This window comes from Silene latifolia, chromosome 3 (assembly GCF_048544455.1).
Source record: "Silene latifolia isolate original U9 population chromosome 3, ASM4854445v1, whole genome shotgun sequence".
Lineage (NCBI taxonomy): Eukaryota > Viridiplantae > Streptophyta > Magnoliopsida > Caryophyllales > Caryophyllaceae > Silene > Silene latifolia.
The window spans coordinates 8,392,794-8,409,550 of NC_133528.1; the positions used below are offsets into that span (position 1 = coordinate 8,392,794).

At 33.8% G+C, this 16,757-nt stretch overlaps 2 protein-coding genes across 2 annotated transcripts; one reads left to right on the forward strand and one right to left on the reverse strand.

Moving 5' to 3' along the window:
- The first annotated feature begins 160 nt into the window (after positions 1 to 160).
- On the forward strand, positions 161 to 1,721 carry LOC141647049 (uncharacterized). Its single transcript, XM_074455086.1, has 2 exons — positions 161 to 1,175; positions 1,383 to 1,721. The coding sequence occupies exons 1-2, from the start codon at positions 246 to 248 to the stop codon at positions 1,428 to 1,430; spliced, it is 978 nt and encodes a 325-aa protein (XP_074311187.1). The 5' UTR covers positions 161 to 245; the 3' UTR covers positions 1,431 to 1,721.
- Positions 1,722 to 2,103: 382 nt separating this feature from the next.
- LOC141647050 (mitogen-activated protein kinase 15-like) lies at positions 2,104 to 8,980 on the reverse strand. Its single transcript, XM_074455087.1, has 10 exons — positions 8,466 to 8,980; positions 6,254 to 6,662; positions 5,878 to 6,005; positions 5,711 to 5,770; positions 4,702 to 4,851; positions 4,331 to 4,486; positions 3,935 to 4,146; positions 3,747 to 3,848; positions 3,334 to 3,494; positions 2,104 to 2,773 (listed from the first exon to the last, which is right to left on the reverse strand). Exons 1-10 carry the CDS (start codon positions 8,487 to 8,489, stop codon positions 2,358 to 2,360), a joined length of 1,818 nt encoding a protein of 605 aa, XP_074311188.1. The 5' UTR covers positions 8,490 to 8,980; the 3' UTR covers positions 2,104 to 2,357.
- Between the last annotated feature and the right edge of the window lie 7,777 nt (positions 8,981 to 16,757).

Genomic DNA, 16,757 nt, shown 5'->3' on the forward strand with positions numbered 1-16,757 from the left:
ACCCACCAAAAAGGCAAAAACCCTCAAAACATTAAACATTCTCCCAAAATTTCAAAATTACCCGCCAAAATCAAAAATCACCTCCCAAAACACCAAATTAATTCAATTTTCCCGGCAAAGTTCCCCCACTTTTCCATTCATATCTCTCTTAAAACCCTAATCTTTTCCCCAAATCATCTCTTCATCCCCAATTAATCTCCATCCAAAAAAAAACTCTTCAAATCTTCAATTATTCGTCACAAAAAATGAATCCAAAACTCCATAATCTTCCTCCGATGAAACGATTCCGACTCCTCCACCAAGAAAACAACCACCCCAACCGACTCGAAACCAAAACCGTCTCGAAACCGACACCGATTTCACCGTCCCGTCTCCCTACTAAGAAAAGAAAACATTCCCGATCCCCTACATTTATCGACGACACCGAAAACCTCCCTCCGAAAACCACCACCCCAATCACCCCTCCTACTCCTACTCCGTCACCTTACTGTTTACCCGCCAAAAAACGGATATGGGCTTTCCGACCCGATTCCGTCCTCTCCAAAATCGACCTTAATGTCGAGTATATCCCTTCGCCCGAGAAAGACAATGTCTTTGTCCTCAAAGACGAGGATGAGGAAAAAGAAGACGATGACGGAATAATGTGCGCGGTGTGCGAGAGCACGGACGGAGACCCGACCGATCCGATCGTATTCTGTGACGGATGCGATCTAATGGTTCATTCCACCTGTTACGGAAACCCATTAATCAAATCAATACCGGAAGGCGATTGGTTTTGCGCAAAATGCTCGGATTTCGGTTCGAGTTCGAGTTCTGTAAATTGTTGTTTGTGTCCTGTTAAAGGCGGAGCAATGAAACCGACGAAAGACGGGAGGTTTGCGCACATTGTATGTGCAGTATTAGTTCCAGAAGTGTTTTTCGAGGATTCGGAAGGACGAGACGGAATTGATTGTTCTATGGTTCCTAAGAGGAGATGGAAGGAAGTTTGTTATTTGTGTAAGAAGAGTCAAGGATGTGGGATCGAGTGTTCCGAACCGAAGTGTGGATTGTCGTTTCATGTTAGTTGTGGGTTGAAGGAAGATCTTTGTATTGAGCTTAAGCAAGGAAGGAGGTGTGGTAATGGTGGCGGGATTGTTGCGGCTTTTTGTCGAAAGCATACTGATATTTGGACTAAAGTATGATGTTTCGGTTTGTTTTAAGTTGCGGTTTTTCTAACATGGGTCGTTGTTGGAGACATTTTAGAAAACCCGCTTAAGTTTTAGTGATTGGTTGATTTGTGTGTTTTAAATTGCGTTTTTTCTAACATGTGTCGTTCTGAGGCACATTTAGAAAAAACCGCGTAAGTTATAGTGACTAATGTTTCGTGTCTTTGTGTTTTGCAGCAACAACAGACGGGCAAGTACAAGATTGTGGCGCGAGACGGGGAATGAAGATGCTGATTTTCAAGGGGAAGAGCTTGTAATTTGTGGGATATAGCCATATAGGGAACCTTTTGTTTTAGACACATTGTTTGATTGAACGTTAATTAATGGTAGCGATATATTGTCATCGAGTTGTCATTAGTTTTAATACTAGGAAGTATTATTTCTAATCACAATGTAGAGAGTACTCATTTTGTGTGAAAGGTTGATACCGAAACTTAATACCATTCGGGAAAAATCTCTCATTTTGCGGAATCTAATTGAAAATAATTGTTTGATATGGTTTTTGCCATTTTGTAAGTACGGTGTGCTTAGTTAATCGTTTGATTTTAGAGTGCTTTCTCGATCATAATTAGACAAATTATTCAGAATAAATCAAGTACAAAAACTCTCGAGTAGACGGTCTTTTAATAGCATTATTGATAGATCTTTCACATGATGGGGTGAGAGACCTACTGAATTTCACTGTAAATTGAGGCTGGTAATACTCCCAAGCATGGTTTTAAATCTCGGTATCGATCATAGTCGCGGTATCAGAATAATCGGTCCTTAATCGGTTGTTACGGACGGATCGCGGTAATTTCTCGAGCGATATCTCGTATCGATAGAGTGAAAATCCGAGACAACTCGGCCAATACGATACAACTTAATCGAGATTTAGAACCTTCCCAACAAGTAGATCGAATCAGAAATTGCATTGCTCTATTTATTTACTTGAACTATCGACTATTCTTAAGCCACAAATATAAGACGGGAATTAACAATCTAGAAACTACCATCAAAGTACAACTCGAATGCCAATATGATGAGATACACATTTCCCAAGGCATAACTAGTGAGCTCAAGCGAGGCGAGAGCCCAAGCATCGACCTACCAAGGATGGATTCAGAAACCCAGCTCATCAAAATACGATGAGAAGAAACATGAGCCATTTATCTACGACATACCATATTGAACAGTGCCCACATTTCTATGAGCTGCCATTGCAGCAGCTGAAGCTCCAAACCGTGACTGCGCCTCCAATATCTTTGCATCAAGTGCAATTCTACTGCTATATTGATCGGGCTTAGCCTGAGGCTGGTATGGGATAGTGTTTATGTCGATAGCGATTTCATGGGCAGGCGGTGGTACATGTACATGCTGCTTTGCTTGGGAAGTGGCTTGGACGGCTTCTGGGCCAGGTTTGGCTTGGGCCGATGCATTTGATCGGTAATAATACTGTGGTTGTTGTGTGACGGTCTCGGGGGTGATAGCTGGATTGCTCATTGCCATCCTAGGATCATGGCCGCCGTTCATGCTCCGGCCAGCCTCAAACGGAACTAAAGAACCCACGACTCTTCCTGGTCTTGCGGCTGAATACCCAAAATGCACGAAAACAGTTTATTTAGCCTAGCTCATTATGAATAGGTAAAACAGTATAAAAAATTGTATGACCACGTTCTATGCGTTCAACGGTCCAATTTCATGTTATATTTCTCATTTGATGATACCGTATTGTTTTGGTTGTGAAGCTTGTTCGAGCTGAAATAATTTTTACCGCAAATTCTTGTTTCAGACGGCCACTTTTCGTCTGAAGTTTAAATGTAACTTGTTTTTTAATAGTGGTCACATTTGGCTGTAAAATGGTTACAAAATCTCCTCTTATTGTTTCAGACCAAAATGGCTCGTCCAAAGCAAGACCAACTAAATTTTTACAAAACAAATATCTGAGAGAAAGGGTATGCATCCGTTCCAAAAATCTTCATCAAATTCAATTACGGATAATTTTAAGATACGAGTAAAAGCTCCACATCTAATATTAGGGAGTCAAGTGACCCAATACTTTGGAACAAGATCAAATGAAATAGTGATCATAGCTTTTGGGATTGGGGTAAAACCATTGCTTTCTAATCTCATAAACCATAAAAGATACCTGTGGGGCCTCGTGGCTGCTGTCTTGTGGTGCTTAATACACCTCCATAGCTTTGAGTAGCTCTCGTCTCGTCTTTAACATGTTGATCCCTGTATACCGTGGGCTGCGGGGGTTGTGGGGCCTGTGGCTTGGGAGGTGCGGTGCTATTGTATACTGTGGACCTGAAACGATGAAAATGACAGAAAATCTCACAATCAGAATATACAACACAAACTGTTGCATAAGACTATTGTACTAATAAGACGAGATCATCAACAATAAGCACAACTAAAAATCTCTCTGAACATACTCCGTATAATATACTCCGTTCATTATTTCGACAACTGATATCAAATATCTGGCTGTCAAAAAAATTGCTTCTATTACACTTTGGGAGAGTAACTGTTGGAAACGAGAAAGCATACTAATCATACCTTGGGAGAGATATATGTTTTCTTTCTAATGGAATGACTGGTCCACTTCGACCAGAATTTTCCTCGAGATGCGCAAACTGTTTCTTAAACTGACCAATGGCACTGCATCAAGCAAATAACCCCATCAAATAATAGTTCAAACAAGCTATTACGTAATCACGCGAGAGCTTATAGGGAGCAAAGTTCACCTAGGATAAATGTAACTCATCCCTTCATTCCCGTTCATGTAGTCTTCCAGTAACTGAGGGTGGTATTCAAGAATCTCACGGTATATGAGCTCCCTAACATCGTCTTTAGTCACCTTCCGCCTCTCAAACTCAAACTCTAACTTTGAAATAGGCTGGCATGCGGGTTCTCTCTCAACTTTAGATAATCCCTTAAAGTAAGGGTCAGAGAGTGCCTGGTAAACAATAAAGGAAGTATAAATATATTCAGTCATTCTCGTATGAGGTCTCAAAAATGATATGAGCTGAAATGCTTAGTATTCCTCCAATTATAGGGTTGGTTTCCCATGTTCTGTGGAAATATTATTTAGTTGATGAAATGAAGAATCAATTTAAAGGGGATCGAGAAAGAGATCCAACCTCTTCTGCTGTTGGTCTATCCTTCGGATCAAAAGCTAACATTTTCTGCAATAGACGCATAGCCAGGGGATCGGCATTCGGAAATTTACGGGAAAATGGAACGGCTTGCTTCTTTCGCATATCTGTGAGGTATTTGCGGGCTTTCTCATTACGGACCTAACAAAAAAAATAGAAAGATGTTCAATAACATACTTAAACAATTAGTCTTATAAGAGACAATCTCACATGTATGAATAACCGAAACCATTATGCAATCCTCATTTTAATCATAAGAGTTTATGAGTTTTGTCACACTCACACATGTAAGATTGTTTCGTAACAGTATTGTCTACCTAAAAGGGTTGCCTTAAATAAAACAGTAGGTACCATACCCCAGATATAACATCGAAAGATGGCGTGCCAAGTAAATCTGTTATAAGATCTAACTGATGAACAACACTTTTACCAGGGAACAATGGTTTTCCCATCAGCACCTCGGCAAAGATGCAGCCAATGCTCCAAATATCTATCGCAGGCGTGTACTGCATTTAACCAAGGCCAACAGTCAGACTATCTAAATAAAAGCGATAACTTTGTTTCAAATACAGAGTACATTTCTCAAACGGTTATCATCCATTCACACTCGACAGTCACCTGAAGGACAAGAAATACTAACTTCTAGGACGGTTCAATAATCCTCCGGGACAAGCATTATTTTAATCAACACAATACTGTTGCTTAGTATTGCTGAAAACCTACTATTGAAATGCATCTCGTGAAAAGTCATAAAGAACATTTATACAAGACATTATTACAAGATACTTTTACAAGCTTCTATTCCCGAGTTGCTTGAAAAGTCATCACTTTGGATGCAACCCTGAATAAAAAAAGGCTGAACTTTGAATAGACGCGGGGCAGCCGAACAAACTACCGCTAAGCCCTACTAACAAAAAATGCATTTCTTCGGTCAAATGTATTCTAGGTAGAAATGGCATAGACATCATTCTTACAAGTCTATTCATATATATAAAGTCTTACACTAAAAGAGACACAATGTGCACGCTCGTAACAGACATAGGGTACAATCAACAATGAGTACAACAACAACAGCTAACAAAGCGACTTCTCCTAACTCGCTTTTGATAGCGTACATGACTTTTCCTTTATTCACTTTAACTCTCATAAACATAGCTTGAGCCTAACAGCAAGTTGCCAACCCATGGCGGGAAACAAAAAAAAAAAAGAAATTTCAATATATATTGTGGGGTATGAAAAATAGTTGGCATACAACAATGTCTTTAAGCAAGGTACATTGGGCATTGGCAATATATCGGTTTACAGTTACAATAGTAATCATCCGAAGCATTTTCAAAATGGAAGAATTACAAAGCAAATCCCTACCTTTGAGGAAAATGAACCACAAAGTTCAGGAGCCCTATACCATCTTGTAGCAACATAATCCTGTAGAATGGTTAAGCAAACGGCACCACCAAACAAGACGCTGATTAGACTAAGAAAGTTGGGTGAACAAGCATCTAATATCTATATTTATATTTGAGAAAGTATACCGTCCAAAAGATAGTGGTGGGAGCATCATTAAAAGCTACTCTAGCCAGCCCAAAGTCGCAAATTTTGAGCTTGCAATTGGCATTAGCCAAAATATTCTTTGGCTTGAGATCCCGGTGATACACATTTGCTGCAGCAATCATACTAAAATTAGAATTGTTTCAAGATTATTTACCGTGAATTTATAAAATTTACATGACAAATAACAAATTTTTTAAGCTTATGTTCAGGAGTATATAAAATCGATATGTAACTAGTAAATCCCAAAAATATTAGTGTTCAAAACAAACAAACAAACCAAGAAGAAAAGCACATCATCCAAACTTATAGCAACTATTAAGGAGTAATCAGATTTGAGAGAACCGCAACAAGCCACACCTGTATGCATGTATTTTAGTGCACGCAACATTTGATAAAGAAAAAACTGATGATGTTCTCGAGTCAGATCATCATTAGCTTTGATGACTTGGTGAAGATCAGACTCCATGAGCTCAAAAACCACATAAATGTCTTTGAAGTCTCTTTTTGACGGTGGCAACATAATGCGTTTGATCTCAACAATATCAGGGTGACGCAAAAGCCTTAGCAACTTGACTTCACGTAGTATTCGGATGGCATCTGATATATGCTCAAAAATGTCATTTATTTTCTTTATCGCAACTTTTTCTCCGGTATGCGTATCAATGGCTGCACAGACAACACCATAGCTCCCTTTTCCAATAACTTCAAGAAGTTTGTATCGGTTTGCATCACCATATTCTGTGAAGAATTCAGTGTCCTTCAGACCCTGTAGAGTGGAAGGATCAGAGGTTAGATAAATTATCTCGACCTTCCTAAGGAGACGTAACAATACTAAAAGTTAGCATTGGCTCAAGAATCACTACAGTCTACCAAGTACAAGCAAACACACTTCCTCGCCGAAGAACTCAAAACCACATGTGTGTACTAAAACTATTTACGGCGCTAACATACATGCATTGGTGTTATTATTATGTGGGTCATTTCTTATCCTTGTGCAGATCACGTACCCAAACGCGTTTGGTTAAGATCAAGCTAAAAAATCAAAGAACTATTTGCGAAGACATTTTTCAAAACCAGATAGCAAACAAACAAATGCTCTCTCTAATCGCATTTTTCTTGCTTAAGCAAGAACACCTGTGCAAAAAATTTATAACAAGCGGCGCGATGTCATGAAGGAAACATGGATGCACATAAGGGGATACATCTGTTGAATAAACCTAACAACCAAACTCAAAAGAAGGAAGAAGACTTTGCAGAAATCTTGGGAGATAAAGCAGTAAATGCACATCAAACAAAAGACAAATCATATGCCAAATGGCAATTTCACAGCAAATCTGCCAAAAAAACATGATAACACTACAAATGCAATCTTCTAATAAAATACTGTCACTCAACAACATACAAAAGTGTAATCAGGTTAGACTAAGATCACTACAAGCTACAGCTATGTTACTCCCGACTCGACTCGACTACAAGTGTCGGATACCGTTATTTTCAGCAAAGTTTTAAAATCTTTTGTATCAGACACGCGACATGCGACCAAAGTGAAGTGTCGGAGTAACATAAAGCCGAGCAATAGTACTAAACAATGGCATAATTCTAATTTAGGAAAATTCTGTATTATTACAAAAGGTAAAGGACTAAAGGAGGTACAACAAAGATGTCATTACTAACAAACAACAAGGACAATATTTGACTCTGGTGCATGAACTCTCTGCCAAACAAGCTCATAAGCTAAAGTCAGTATTCCACCGACAGAATTTGCCAGTCAAAATATCATCATTCCTTAAAAAATATTTAAAAAATTCAAAGTAGAAGTACAATTCAGAAACATCATAGATTCTAAAGAAAAACCCATCATCATATAATAAGTTAAAAATTAAAACAAACATAAAATCCAAATTTCAGCATTTTACAACATCAAATGTCACAACTTTAAACTTGAACAGTTCAACTACCAACAGATCCCTAACTATATCAATTCTCATGTGAGACGGTCTTTCAATAGCGTTGATAATAATTTACCACAGGAACAACTAAAACCGACAATATAAGTTTCAAAATGAAACACACATAAAATCCAAATTCAGCATTTTACAACATTAAATGTCACAACTTTAAACTTGAACAGTTCCACTACCAACAGATCCCTTCCTAGCTAACTACTCCATAACAGGAACACTAATTCTCCTGTGAGACGGTCTTTCAATAAGCGATAACAACCATAATCCAAATTTCAGCATTTTATGACATTAAATGTCACAACTTATACTTGAGCAGTTCAACTACCAACAGATCCCGTCCTACCTAACTATAACACGAACACTAATTCTCCTGTGAGACGGTATTTCAATAGCGTTAATAATAATTACCACACCGACAACCAAAACCTGCAATTTTAATAGCTGAGCTTCACATTAATTACCTCCAAATGATTAAAAATTCAAAACTTGAGATCTAAACTTACTTCACAAACACTCAAACTCCAACAAATCACCAAAAATACAGATCTCAAACACAAAAAATTAACACTAACAATAAATTAACAATAAACAAATAAAAAATCAACCTTTTTGCGCTGATCTTGCTGCATCTTCAACTACAGACAACAAAATTCAAAACCCAGAAATATAATTCCAAATTCTGAAATGGGTTTTTCTCAAAATCCAATTTTTATGAAATTTGCTTTCAGTAAAAAAAATTCAAAATTTATGAAATTAACCACATTTACCCCAACGAGAACCTCGTCTAATAACAAGGGCAGAATGTCCGAAAACATACAATTAAATTCAAAAAACACTAAAATTAAGTTGATATAACACCTTCCTTGATCAATTTTTCTCATAAAATAACCCAACCCTAGATCTCTTCTTCCACTTTTACCCTTGTTTAAAATTGATTAATGATTAATATGCTCCCCCTTGAACTTTTTCTAACCTAATTATGAAGGTAAAAAATGGAAGAAAGGTGTAGAAAAAGTTTAAGGGGAGAGATAAAAATGGAGGGTTGGTTGCAGAAGAGAGAGAAGGGTTGAGAAGGAAATGAGAGGAAGGTGGGAAAGATGAGAGGAAAGAGATATGAAAATGGTTGGATGTCTCATTTTATAGACAAATATATTTCGTTGGGACGGTTTTTCGCTAAGTTATCTATATACTTCCTCTATTTTTTTATATATAACTTTCTCACATTTTGAGACACTCTCTTCTCTCTTCAATATCTCTTAAAATATAAGACTAAATATTATGATATGTATATTCATATGAAAGAGTTTTTCGTAAGTAATTTAATGGTACCATTTTTATATTTTTTGAACAAATATATTTTTGTAAATATTAAAGTCAAAGGTTTACCTCGTAAATGCAAAACGTCATATATAAAAAAATGGAGGGAGTAGTATAAAAGTTGAGTTTTTTCTTGACTTCTTGAGTTTTTATATGTGGGTTCCCCTATGTTTTCTTATTCATTTAATTACCTTATCTTCTCAACACAATTCCTATTCCTATCTCTTTTTTCTATTTTAATTACTTACTAGTTTTAAACCCGTGCAAAATTGCACGGGTATGTATTTAGGCCGGTATTAATGATTTTGGATGATTTTTTTTTTTTTTGCATTTCTATTGTAATTATATAGTTAGTCTAAATCAACGATCTACATAATTAATGTTTACACTTGTTTCAAATACGTGTTCAAATGCAATGGTTTAAGAGCAAATAATGTAATACTTCCTCCATTCAACTCCACTCTACCTATTTGTATTTTGCACAAATATTAAGAAGGGTGGGGTTGGGTGGAAAATATTGTAAATAAATAATGGGGTATAATGTAATTAAGTGGGGTATGAGTGGAAAATGGTGGAGTTTGATGTAGAAGTAGTGGGGTATGAGTGGCAAATATTGTAAATAAGTAATGGGGTATGAGGATAAAATGGTCATTTGACATTCCTTTTTAGGAAATAGGTAGAGTGGAATTGAATGGATGAAAAAGGAAAGATGGTAGAGTGGAGTTGAATGGAGGAAGTATACTATTGTAAATAAAATTTGCATACATAAAAAACTTTACACCCTGAATAAAGAAATATAATTTAATAATCTACTTTAACACAGCTTAGTGTAATACCAGGATGTCAAAGCTTACATGATTTATTGGTGAAATTAGTGTGTGCTAGTAAGACCATATACAATGAAGTACATGGATCGATAAATAATACTTCGTATTTTGTTTTGATAATTAAATATTTCTTATTTTTAACTAACAAATTCAAAGATGCCGTATTTATCATAAAATTTCGAATGATTAAAATAAAATTAATAATCCGAATACAAATAAAATCAAAGTGTAAAGTTTGGGCTATTATCGTTTTGGACTCGTTGTAGTAAATTTATTGCATATGTATAAGTATAGTTTTATCAAATTATTCGGAATGTATAAAATTATTTCATAGTATTATTTTCATTTATTCCGATTTGTAATTTATACCGCTTATATGCCATTAATTTCATTTATTCGGAATTTATAAAATTATTTCATAGTATTTGTTCTACGACGGAATTTGTAGGATATTTGTATTGGCGGAATTCTGAAGAAATATACTCCTTTGCACACTAATGGGTCCCACTATAACATGAATTTAAAAAAAAAGGCTGAATTAATGAGGTGACACGTCGTGGCTTCAGTATTGTCTTCTGAATTAATAAAGATAAGATGTTAAAACATAAGTTAATTTACATGCATCCAACGGGTCTAACATGTTAAATACTTTTAATATAATTCTAATAAAATACGGTTGTATATTATCTAATATTCAAATCTAATATTTATCAAAATCTGAATCTCCAAATATGGATTATTTATATTGTCACAGTATTGAACATTTAATTCTTTCCTATTTTGGTTTCTTATCCTATGCCTAGTGGGCATAGGTTAGAAAAACCGATATAATAATAGCGCTTGCTATTATGACCGGTGCATTTTTTGCACGGGTATAAAACTAGTTAGTTTATAAAGACGGTTTTTTGCTAAGTTAATCAAGAGACGGTATAGAGCACCGTTGTACCGGTTCTTTTCAGTAAGGTTGAGCAAAAAATCCGATTGTCCAAACTTAAATGATTCGAATTGTTGGATATTCGATCCACAATTTTTGGTTTTGATTTGGGTATAGATATTAGAATTACAACATTTGGATATCCGATCTGAAACTATAGTTTCTATTACTTACTATATTTTCTTGTTGATTATTACCATTTTTTATTTAATAAGTGTTTTTCGATTGTAATCTTATATTGGGGTTGTATGAAATTTCTGACGATGAATATGATCGTGTTTCAAACTTAATTTTAAAGTAAATTCCAAAATATAGATATCCGATGAATATCTACACCCGCTCCGATTAATTTGGATACCAACAAATTTGGTTTGGATATGGATATCAGACTTCAGGAATTTCTATTATGGATATCTGATCCAAACTGGCACTTTGAATCGGAGATCCGATCCATGCTCTGCCCTAATCACAATTAGTCATTTTGTTTTGCTGTAGAAGGAGCTATAACTCTATAGGGGCAAATATAATGTTGACGGGAAACCCAAGTTATGAATATCACTCATAAATTAGCCCGTACAAAAATTTGGAAGAGAGTGTCTATCAAATAGCTAATTCATACAAGTCATGAGTATCCTTTTTACACACACTTTTATATATATTCCCTCCTATTTAGCTTATACTTTCACTTTTATTATAATACTCCTCACATATATTGGAGAAAGGGAAACTATTTAATTGTTAGCATTTTATTGTTAATCCTTATCCCACTTGACTATTTAATTATCACATGTTTTCATAATAATTAGGGTATAATCATCATTAGTACTTATTTTAATACATTGTACCATTTTTTCTAAAATTGTAAATCGTCTCACAATATATTTATTGTGAGATCATCTTTCATAGAATTGCTCCTATTATTAAACGTGTTTTAAAGAGATTTGTTATTTTGTACTATATCTGCTTTCATAATTAGCGTTTCTATTTTAATTTTAACTGTGACTATTTCTACCATTTCCCCCTAATATATCATAAAATCAACTTACAATAAACTTATTTAAAGGTCGGCTATTAAAATACTTGTTATTCACTCAGTAAGATAAACGAGTATACAAACACAATTTTCATTTGAGAGCGTTGTAAATTTATGTGTGTATTATGTAGTTTAATGATTAATAAGAACTTAAAACGATTTTTTTTTTAAGGAAAAGATCAATCCATTAATAAATCGTCAAACGGCACTTACAAGAGATAGGTATAATAAAAAAAAAAAACAAATCTAATAAAAACCAAATGACAAATTCCTCTCGTAAAACTAGGGATCTCAAAACATGATATGACAATTCGGCTCGTCTTTGTATCGCTCTCTTCATGTAGCTTTTAAGGGGATCATTCGTTTGATTCATTGATGGAGAAAATTTACCTTTTATTTGTACCATAGATCGTCGACGAATAACGCGTATCAATTGTAGAGCTGTATGACAAATCATCAACAAACCGCTCTTATCTATATTTCCAATGAAACAAAGCCCTTAAATTATATAAAGGATAGAAAAACGATTTTAAGCAAGCTAACTCTTTCTTAGTTTGATTAACCATTAATTCGAAGACAAGTGTTCATTCTATGTCAATATTATTACAAAATCATTATACAATATTTCAGTTTTGACATTCGAGTTAATTAATAGGTGTGAAGTTCATTCATATAAATTTTAGTTATATAGAATATATTAATCTAAGACTAAGGTCCTGTTCTTTTGGAATGAAATTGTCTGAACTGAACTGAACTTAATGGAGCTGAATTGAACTGAACTGAACTTAATAGAGCTGAACTGAACTGAACTGAACTGAAATGAAATAAAAATAAAAATAAAAAGATAATAATAATAATAATAATAATAATAATAATAATAATAATAATAATAATTCACGATATCTAAGCTTTGTCATGCTTGCTCTCGGGTTTTTGTTGATGATGTTTATGGGGACCACGTTGTTTCTTGTACTGGTACTATGGGTGTTAAGCATCGACATAACCTCGTTCGTGACACTTTATTCGACATCTGCTATAGGTCTGGTATTTTAACGGGTAAGGAGGTTGATATCGGTTTGGTTGACGAACATGGTGGCTCTTTTCATCTTGCGGATTTACTGCTTTATTCCTGGGACAGAGGGCGTGATGTGTGTGTCGATTTGACAGGGTCTTCCCCCTTGACTCAGACTGGGATGACCGATTTTGTGCCCGGGCGGGTTGTCGCTGATGCTGCTCAGCGTAAGTGTGCTAAGTATGGGGATTTATGCGCGACAGCTGGTTATGGTTTTTTTTCTTCTCTTTCTCTTCGCTTGGAGAGCTGGGTTCGGATGCTGTTGCCTTGCTCAAGCGGATCCAGAAATTCTCGGTATCACAGGATGCAGGGGCTCGGGTGACCGCTTATATTTTTAATAGACTTAACTTTGCTGTTGCTATGGGAGTGGGGGCGCAGATTGTTTCTCGGCTCCCCACCAGTTTCATGTAAACTTTTATTTTTCTATCTATGAAAGCTGTGCGCATCCTTTTACAAAAAATAAAAAATAATAAAAATAATAATAATAAAAATAATAACAATAATACCAATAATAATAATAAATGTTCTAATAATATTATTCATTATTATTAATAATAATAAAATATCAATATAATATAATAATAATCTAATAAGTATTATAAAAAATAAAATAGTAATATAATAATCAATATAATAATAATAATAATTTATTAGTAATATAAATAATATTATTAATAGTATTATAATATATTAAATAATATAATATATTAATAATAGTAACTAAAAAACGAATATGATAAGTATAATATAAATATTATAAATAATAATAATAGATGTAATATAATACTTAATTAATATAATAATAATAAATATGTTATTAATAATATTAATAAATATAATAATATAATAATATTAATATTAATATAATAATAATAATAATAATAATAATAATAATAATAAATATTAATGCCCTAATATTCCCATTAATCATAATAATATAATAATAAATAAATATAAATACTAATATAATAAATATTAAATATAAATTTTAATAAAATAATAACAATAGTAAATAAATTAATATATTAATAATGACAGCAATAAGAATATAAAATAAGAATAATAATATTAATGTTGAAATAAACTACTCTGAACTGAACTGAACTGAACTGAATAGAGCTGAACTGAACTGAACTTAATAGAGCTGAACTGAACTGAACTGAACTTATTAGAACTGAAATTAAGTCCAAAAGAACATGACCTAAATTACCCTAAAACTTATGGAACAATAGGTAAATATGAAATGTATCTTATACGAAATATTTTGTAAAAAATTATATTTCCCATTTCTTTTGTAATTCTTACCTTTCGAGTCACAAATCTCGGACTTTATATCAACTACTAAACTAATAACCTAACATTTGCAACTCATGTGAATTTTTATTTCATATATTTTGAGTTTTGACGTGGTAAACACAACTAACAAACTCTAAATGTGAGATTTTTTGTGAGATTTTTTGGGATGACTAAGCATAGACGAGATATAAAAAGCTTATGATAAACGTGACTCTAATGAAGTGTGCTAAATTTATGCATACAATAATATCTTGTTCCTCAACCATTGAAAGAGTACCTAACTAGAAACGAACTCGATAATAATTACACTTGGTCTCTTTTAATACGATCATTATTTGTTTTACGAATCAACGACTATCTCATATAAATAGATGGAATAAGAGTTTGTCGTTTCTCAGACCCTGTTCTTTTTTACATAACTTAAACTCATTTTAGTTTAGTTTAACTCTATTTAATTCAGATCAATTTCATCAAGTTTAGTTGAGTTCTTCTCTTCATAAATTAACTTTTACTTCAGTTTAGTTAAATTAAGTTAATTTCTATTAAGGTTAGTTCAATTCAGTTTTTTTAAGCTAAATAGAATAGGGCTTTAAACATTTTTTTTATATCATTTATCTATTATTTGACCCATTACTTAGCTTATTTAAGACAGATATGTTCATTTTAAATAAGAGTTTTGTGTAATTCACATTAACGGTGATAATCTATTATAAAAATAAAAAGACTTTATAGGGTAAAATAATGTAATGGTTGATATTGTCTTGACGGCTAGGATTATAAGAGTACGTAAAATGTGATTGTCGGCTGATCAAAAGAAAGTGATTGGGTATTGTTGGTGGGAGATGTTGCTTTGGATCAACGGTTGTTTTAGGTGCGACATGTCACCTTTTTTATGTATAAATCTTTTTGGTGATTTTCTATTAAAAATTTGGAAAAATAAGTTCTGGAAGTTCTCAATTGTTGTTATTTAAAATTTAAAATAATTATATACCCTAATTATTGTAAAAATTATTATCATCATAAAATATAGGCGCTCTTACATCAGACTTTCGAAAGGTAATATAATTAAATAAATAGTAGTTTTGGATGAAAGTAGCCTCATATATAAAGTTGTTAATTAATTTTCTTATGTAATATTAGTTCTCTTATGATTAATTCATTTCTTCTTGAAGTTAATTTGTTTCTAATCATAATCAAATACTCACTTTTTCCCTTAAGTTTCTTTGTCTTTAATTAGTAGCCTACTTTGACATTGGTAGATGTATGATCTAGTTGTTGGGAAGTCATCCACAAGATAGTACCTTTGAAGACCAAGTACAAATAAGCCTCATATGAACGAACACCTTGAATCAAAAGATATTTGTTATTCACCAATTATCCTAATACTACATTTACATTTCATCCATTATTTCTTTATGTATATTTTTTGAGTTAATCATGTAATAAAACGATTTTATAGTTATTTTAAATTGACAAACATGTTATTATATATCAATATATGGTTTATTTCTTCTGTTTCATATGAACGAGGAGCAACTATCTTATTTATGTGTTATATTAGAGCCCCCCTCTTCCGTCTTATAGGGCCAACATTTTAGTTGCCACCCCGAAAGCCCGACGCAAACTCGTTCACGTACTGGACTGACTTGACCCTCCACTCAAGCCCTCCATAAAAAGGAAAAAAATATATCGGGTCAAGTTAGGGTCAAGCTTGAGTTAACCCCTGCTCGACTCTACACAGGAGACGAGTCAGTTTAGGGCTTGGGTTTTCGGGGCCAGCTAACCCTGGTCTGGCTTGCCCCGACCCTACCCAGGCCTTTAGCAAGCTAAGCTCTAGGTCCATCCATAATTCCATTATATGTATGTTCTTCTAACGAATATGGACGATGTATGAGAAGATAAAAGTGATGAAAAACGAAAGCATAGCAGATAATCCGATCATTTTACCCCAATCTAATTTAACTTTTTATTGTGCTAAATGGGTTGTTGTTTTCAAATTTCCTAACAAAAGAAAAGGCCACAAGACCCACACCCAAGTGCCCAACCATATAGGCCACAATTCCAATTGGAAGAAAGCACCAATATTAAAAAAAATTGTCCTTTGGTGAAAGCAACTAGTTTGCAAACTAAGAATCACTAATAATTAGGAATAATCACTAATAATTAGGAATAATTATATGTAATAAGCTCCAAATTATTGGGTTTGATGTGATGTACTGATAAATTTGTTGATTAAAAGTGTCATAATCTCACTAAATCCCCTTTTAATCTCAAATCAATTTTAGTTGATGTACTAGTTTCACAAAATGGTGAAACTTGTACTCTTGGACCTACAAAATTAAAGAGGTGTGTAGTTGATTACCTCATGCAAATTGACAATTGGATATTCGATTATGTGCTGGTTTTGCACTGTCTAAT

Bases quoted from the DNA above. Each gene is read 5' to 3' on its own strand.
- LOC141647049 (XM_074455086.1), top strand. From the start codon at position 246: ATGAATCCAAAACTCCATAATCTTCCTCCGATGAAACGATTCCGACTC. The intron at 1,176-1,382 runs GTATGATGTTTC...TGTGTTTTGCAG, and splicing joins ATACTGATATTTGGACTAAA to CAACAACAGACGGGCAAGTA.
- LOC141647050 (XM_074455087.1), bottom strand. From the start codon at position 8,489: ATGCAGCAAGATCAGCGCAAAAAG. The intron at 6,006-6,253 runs GTGTGGCTTGTT...TGATTGCTGCAG, and splicing joins ACTAAAATACATGCATACAG to CAAATGTGTATCACCGGGAT. The intron at 4,852-5,710 runs GTAGGGATTTGC...GGTTAAATGCAG, and splicing joins GTGGTTCATTTTCCTCAAAG to TACACGCCTGCGATAGATAT.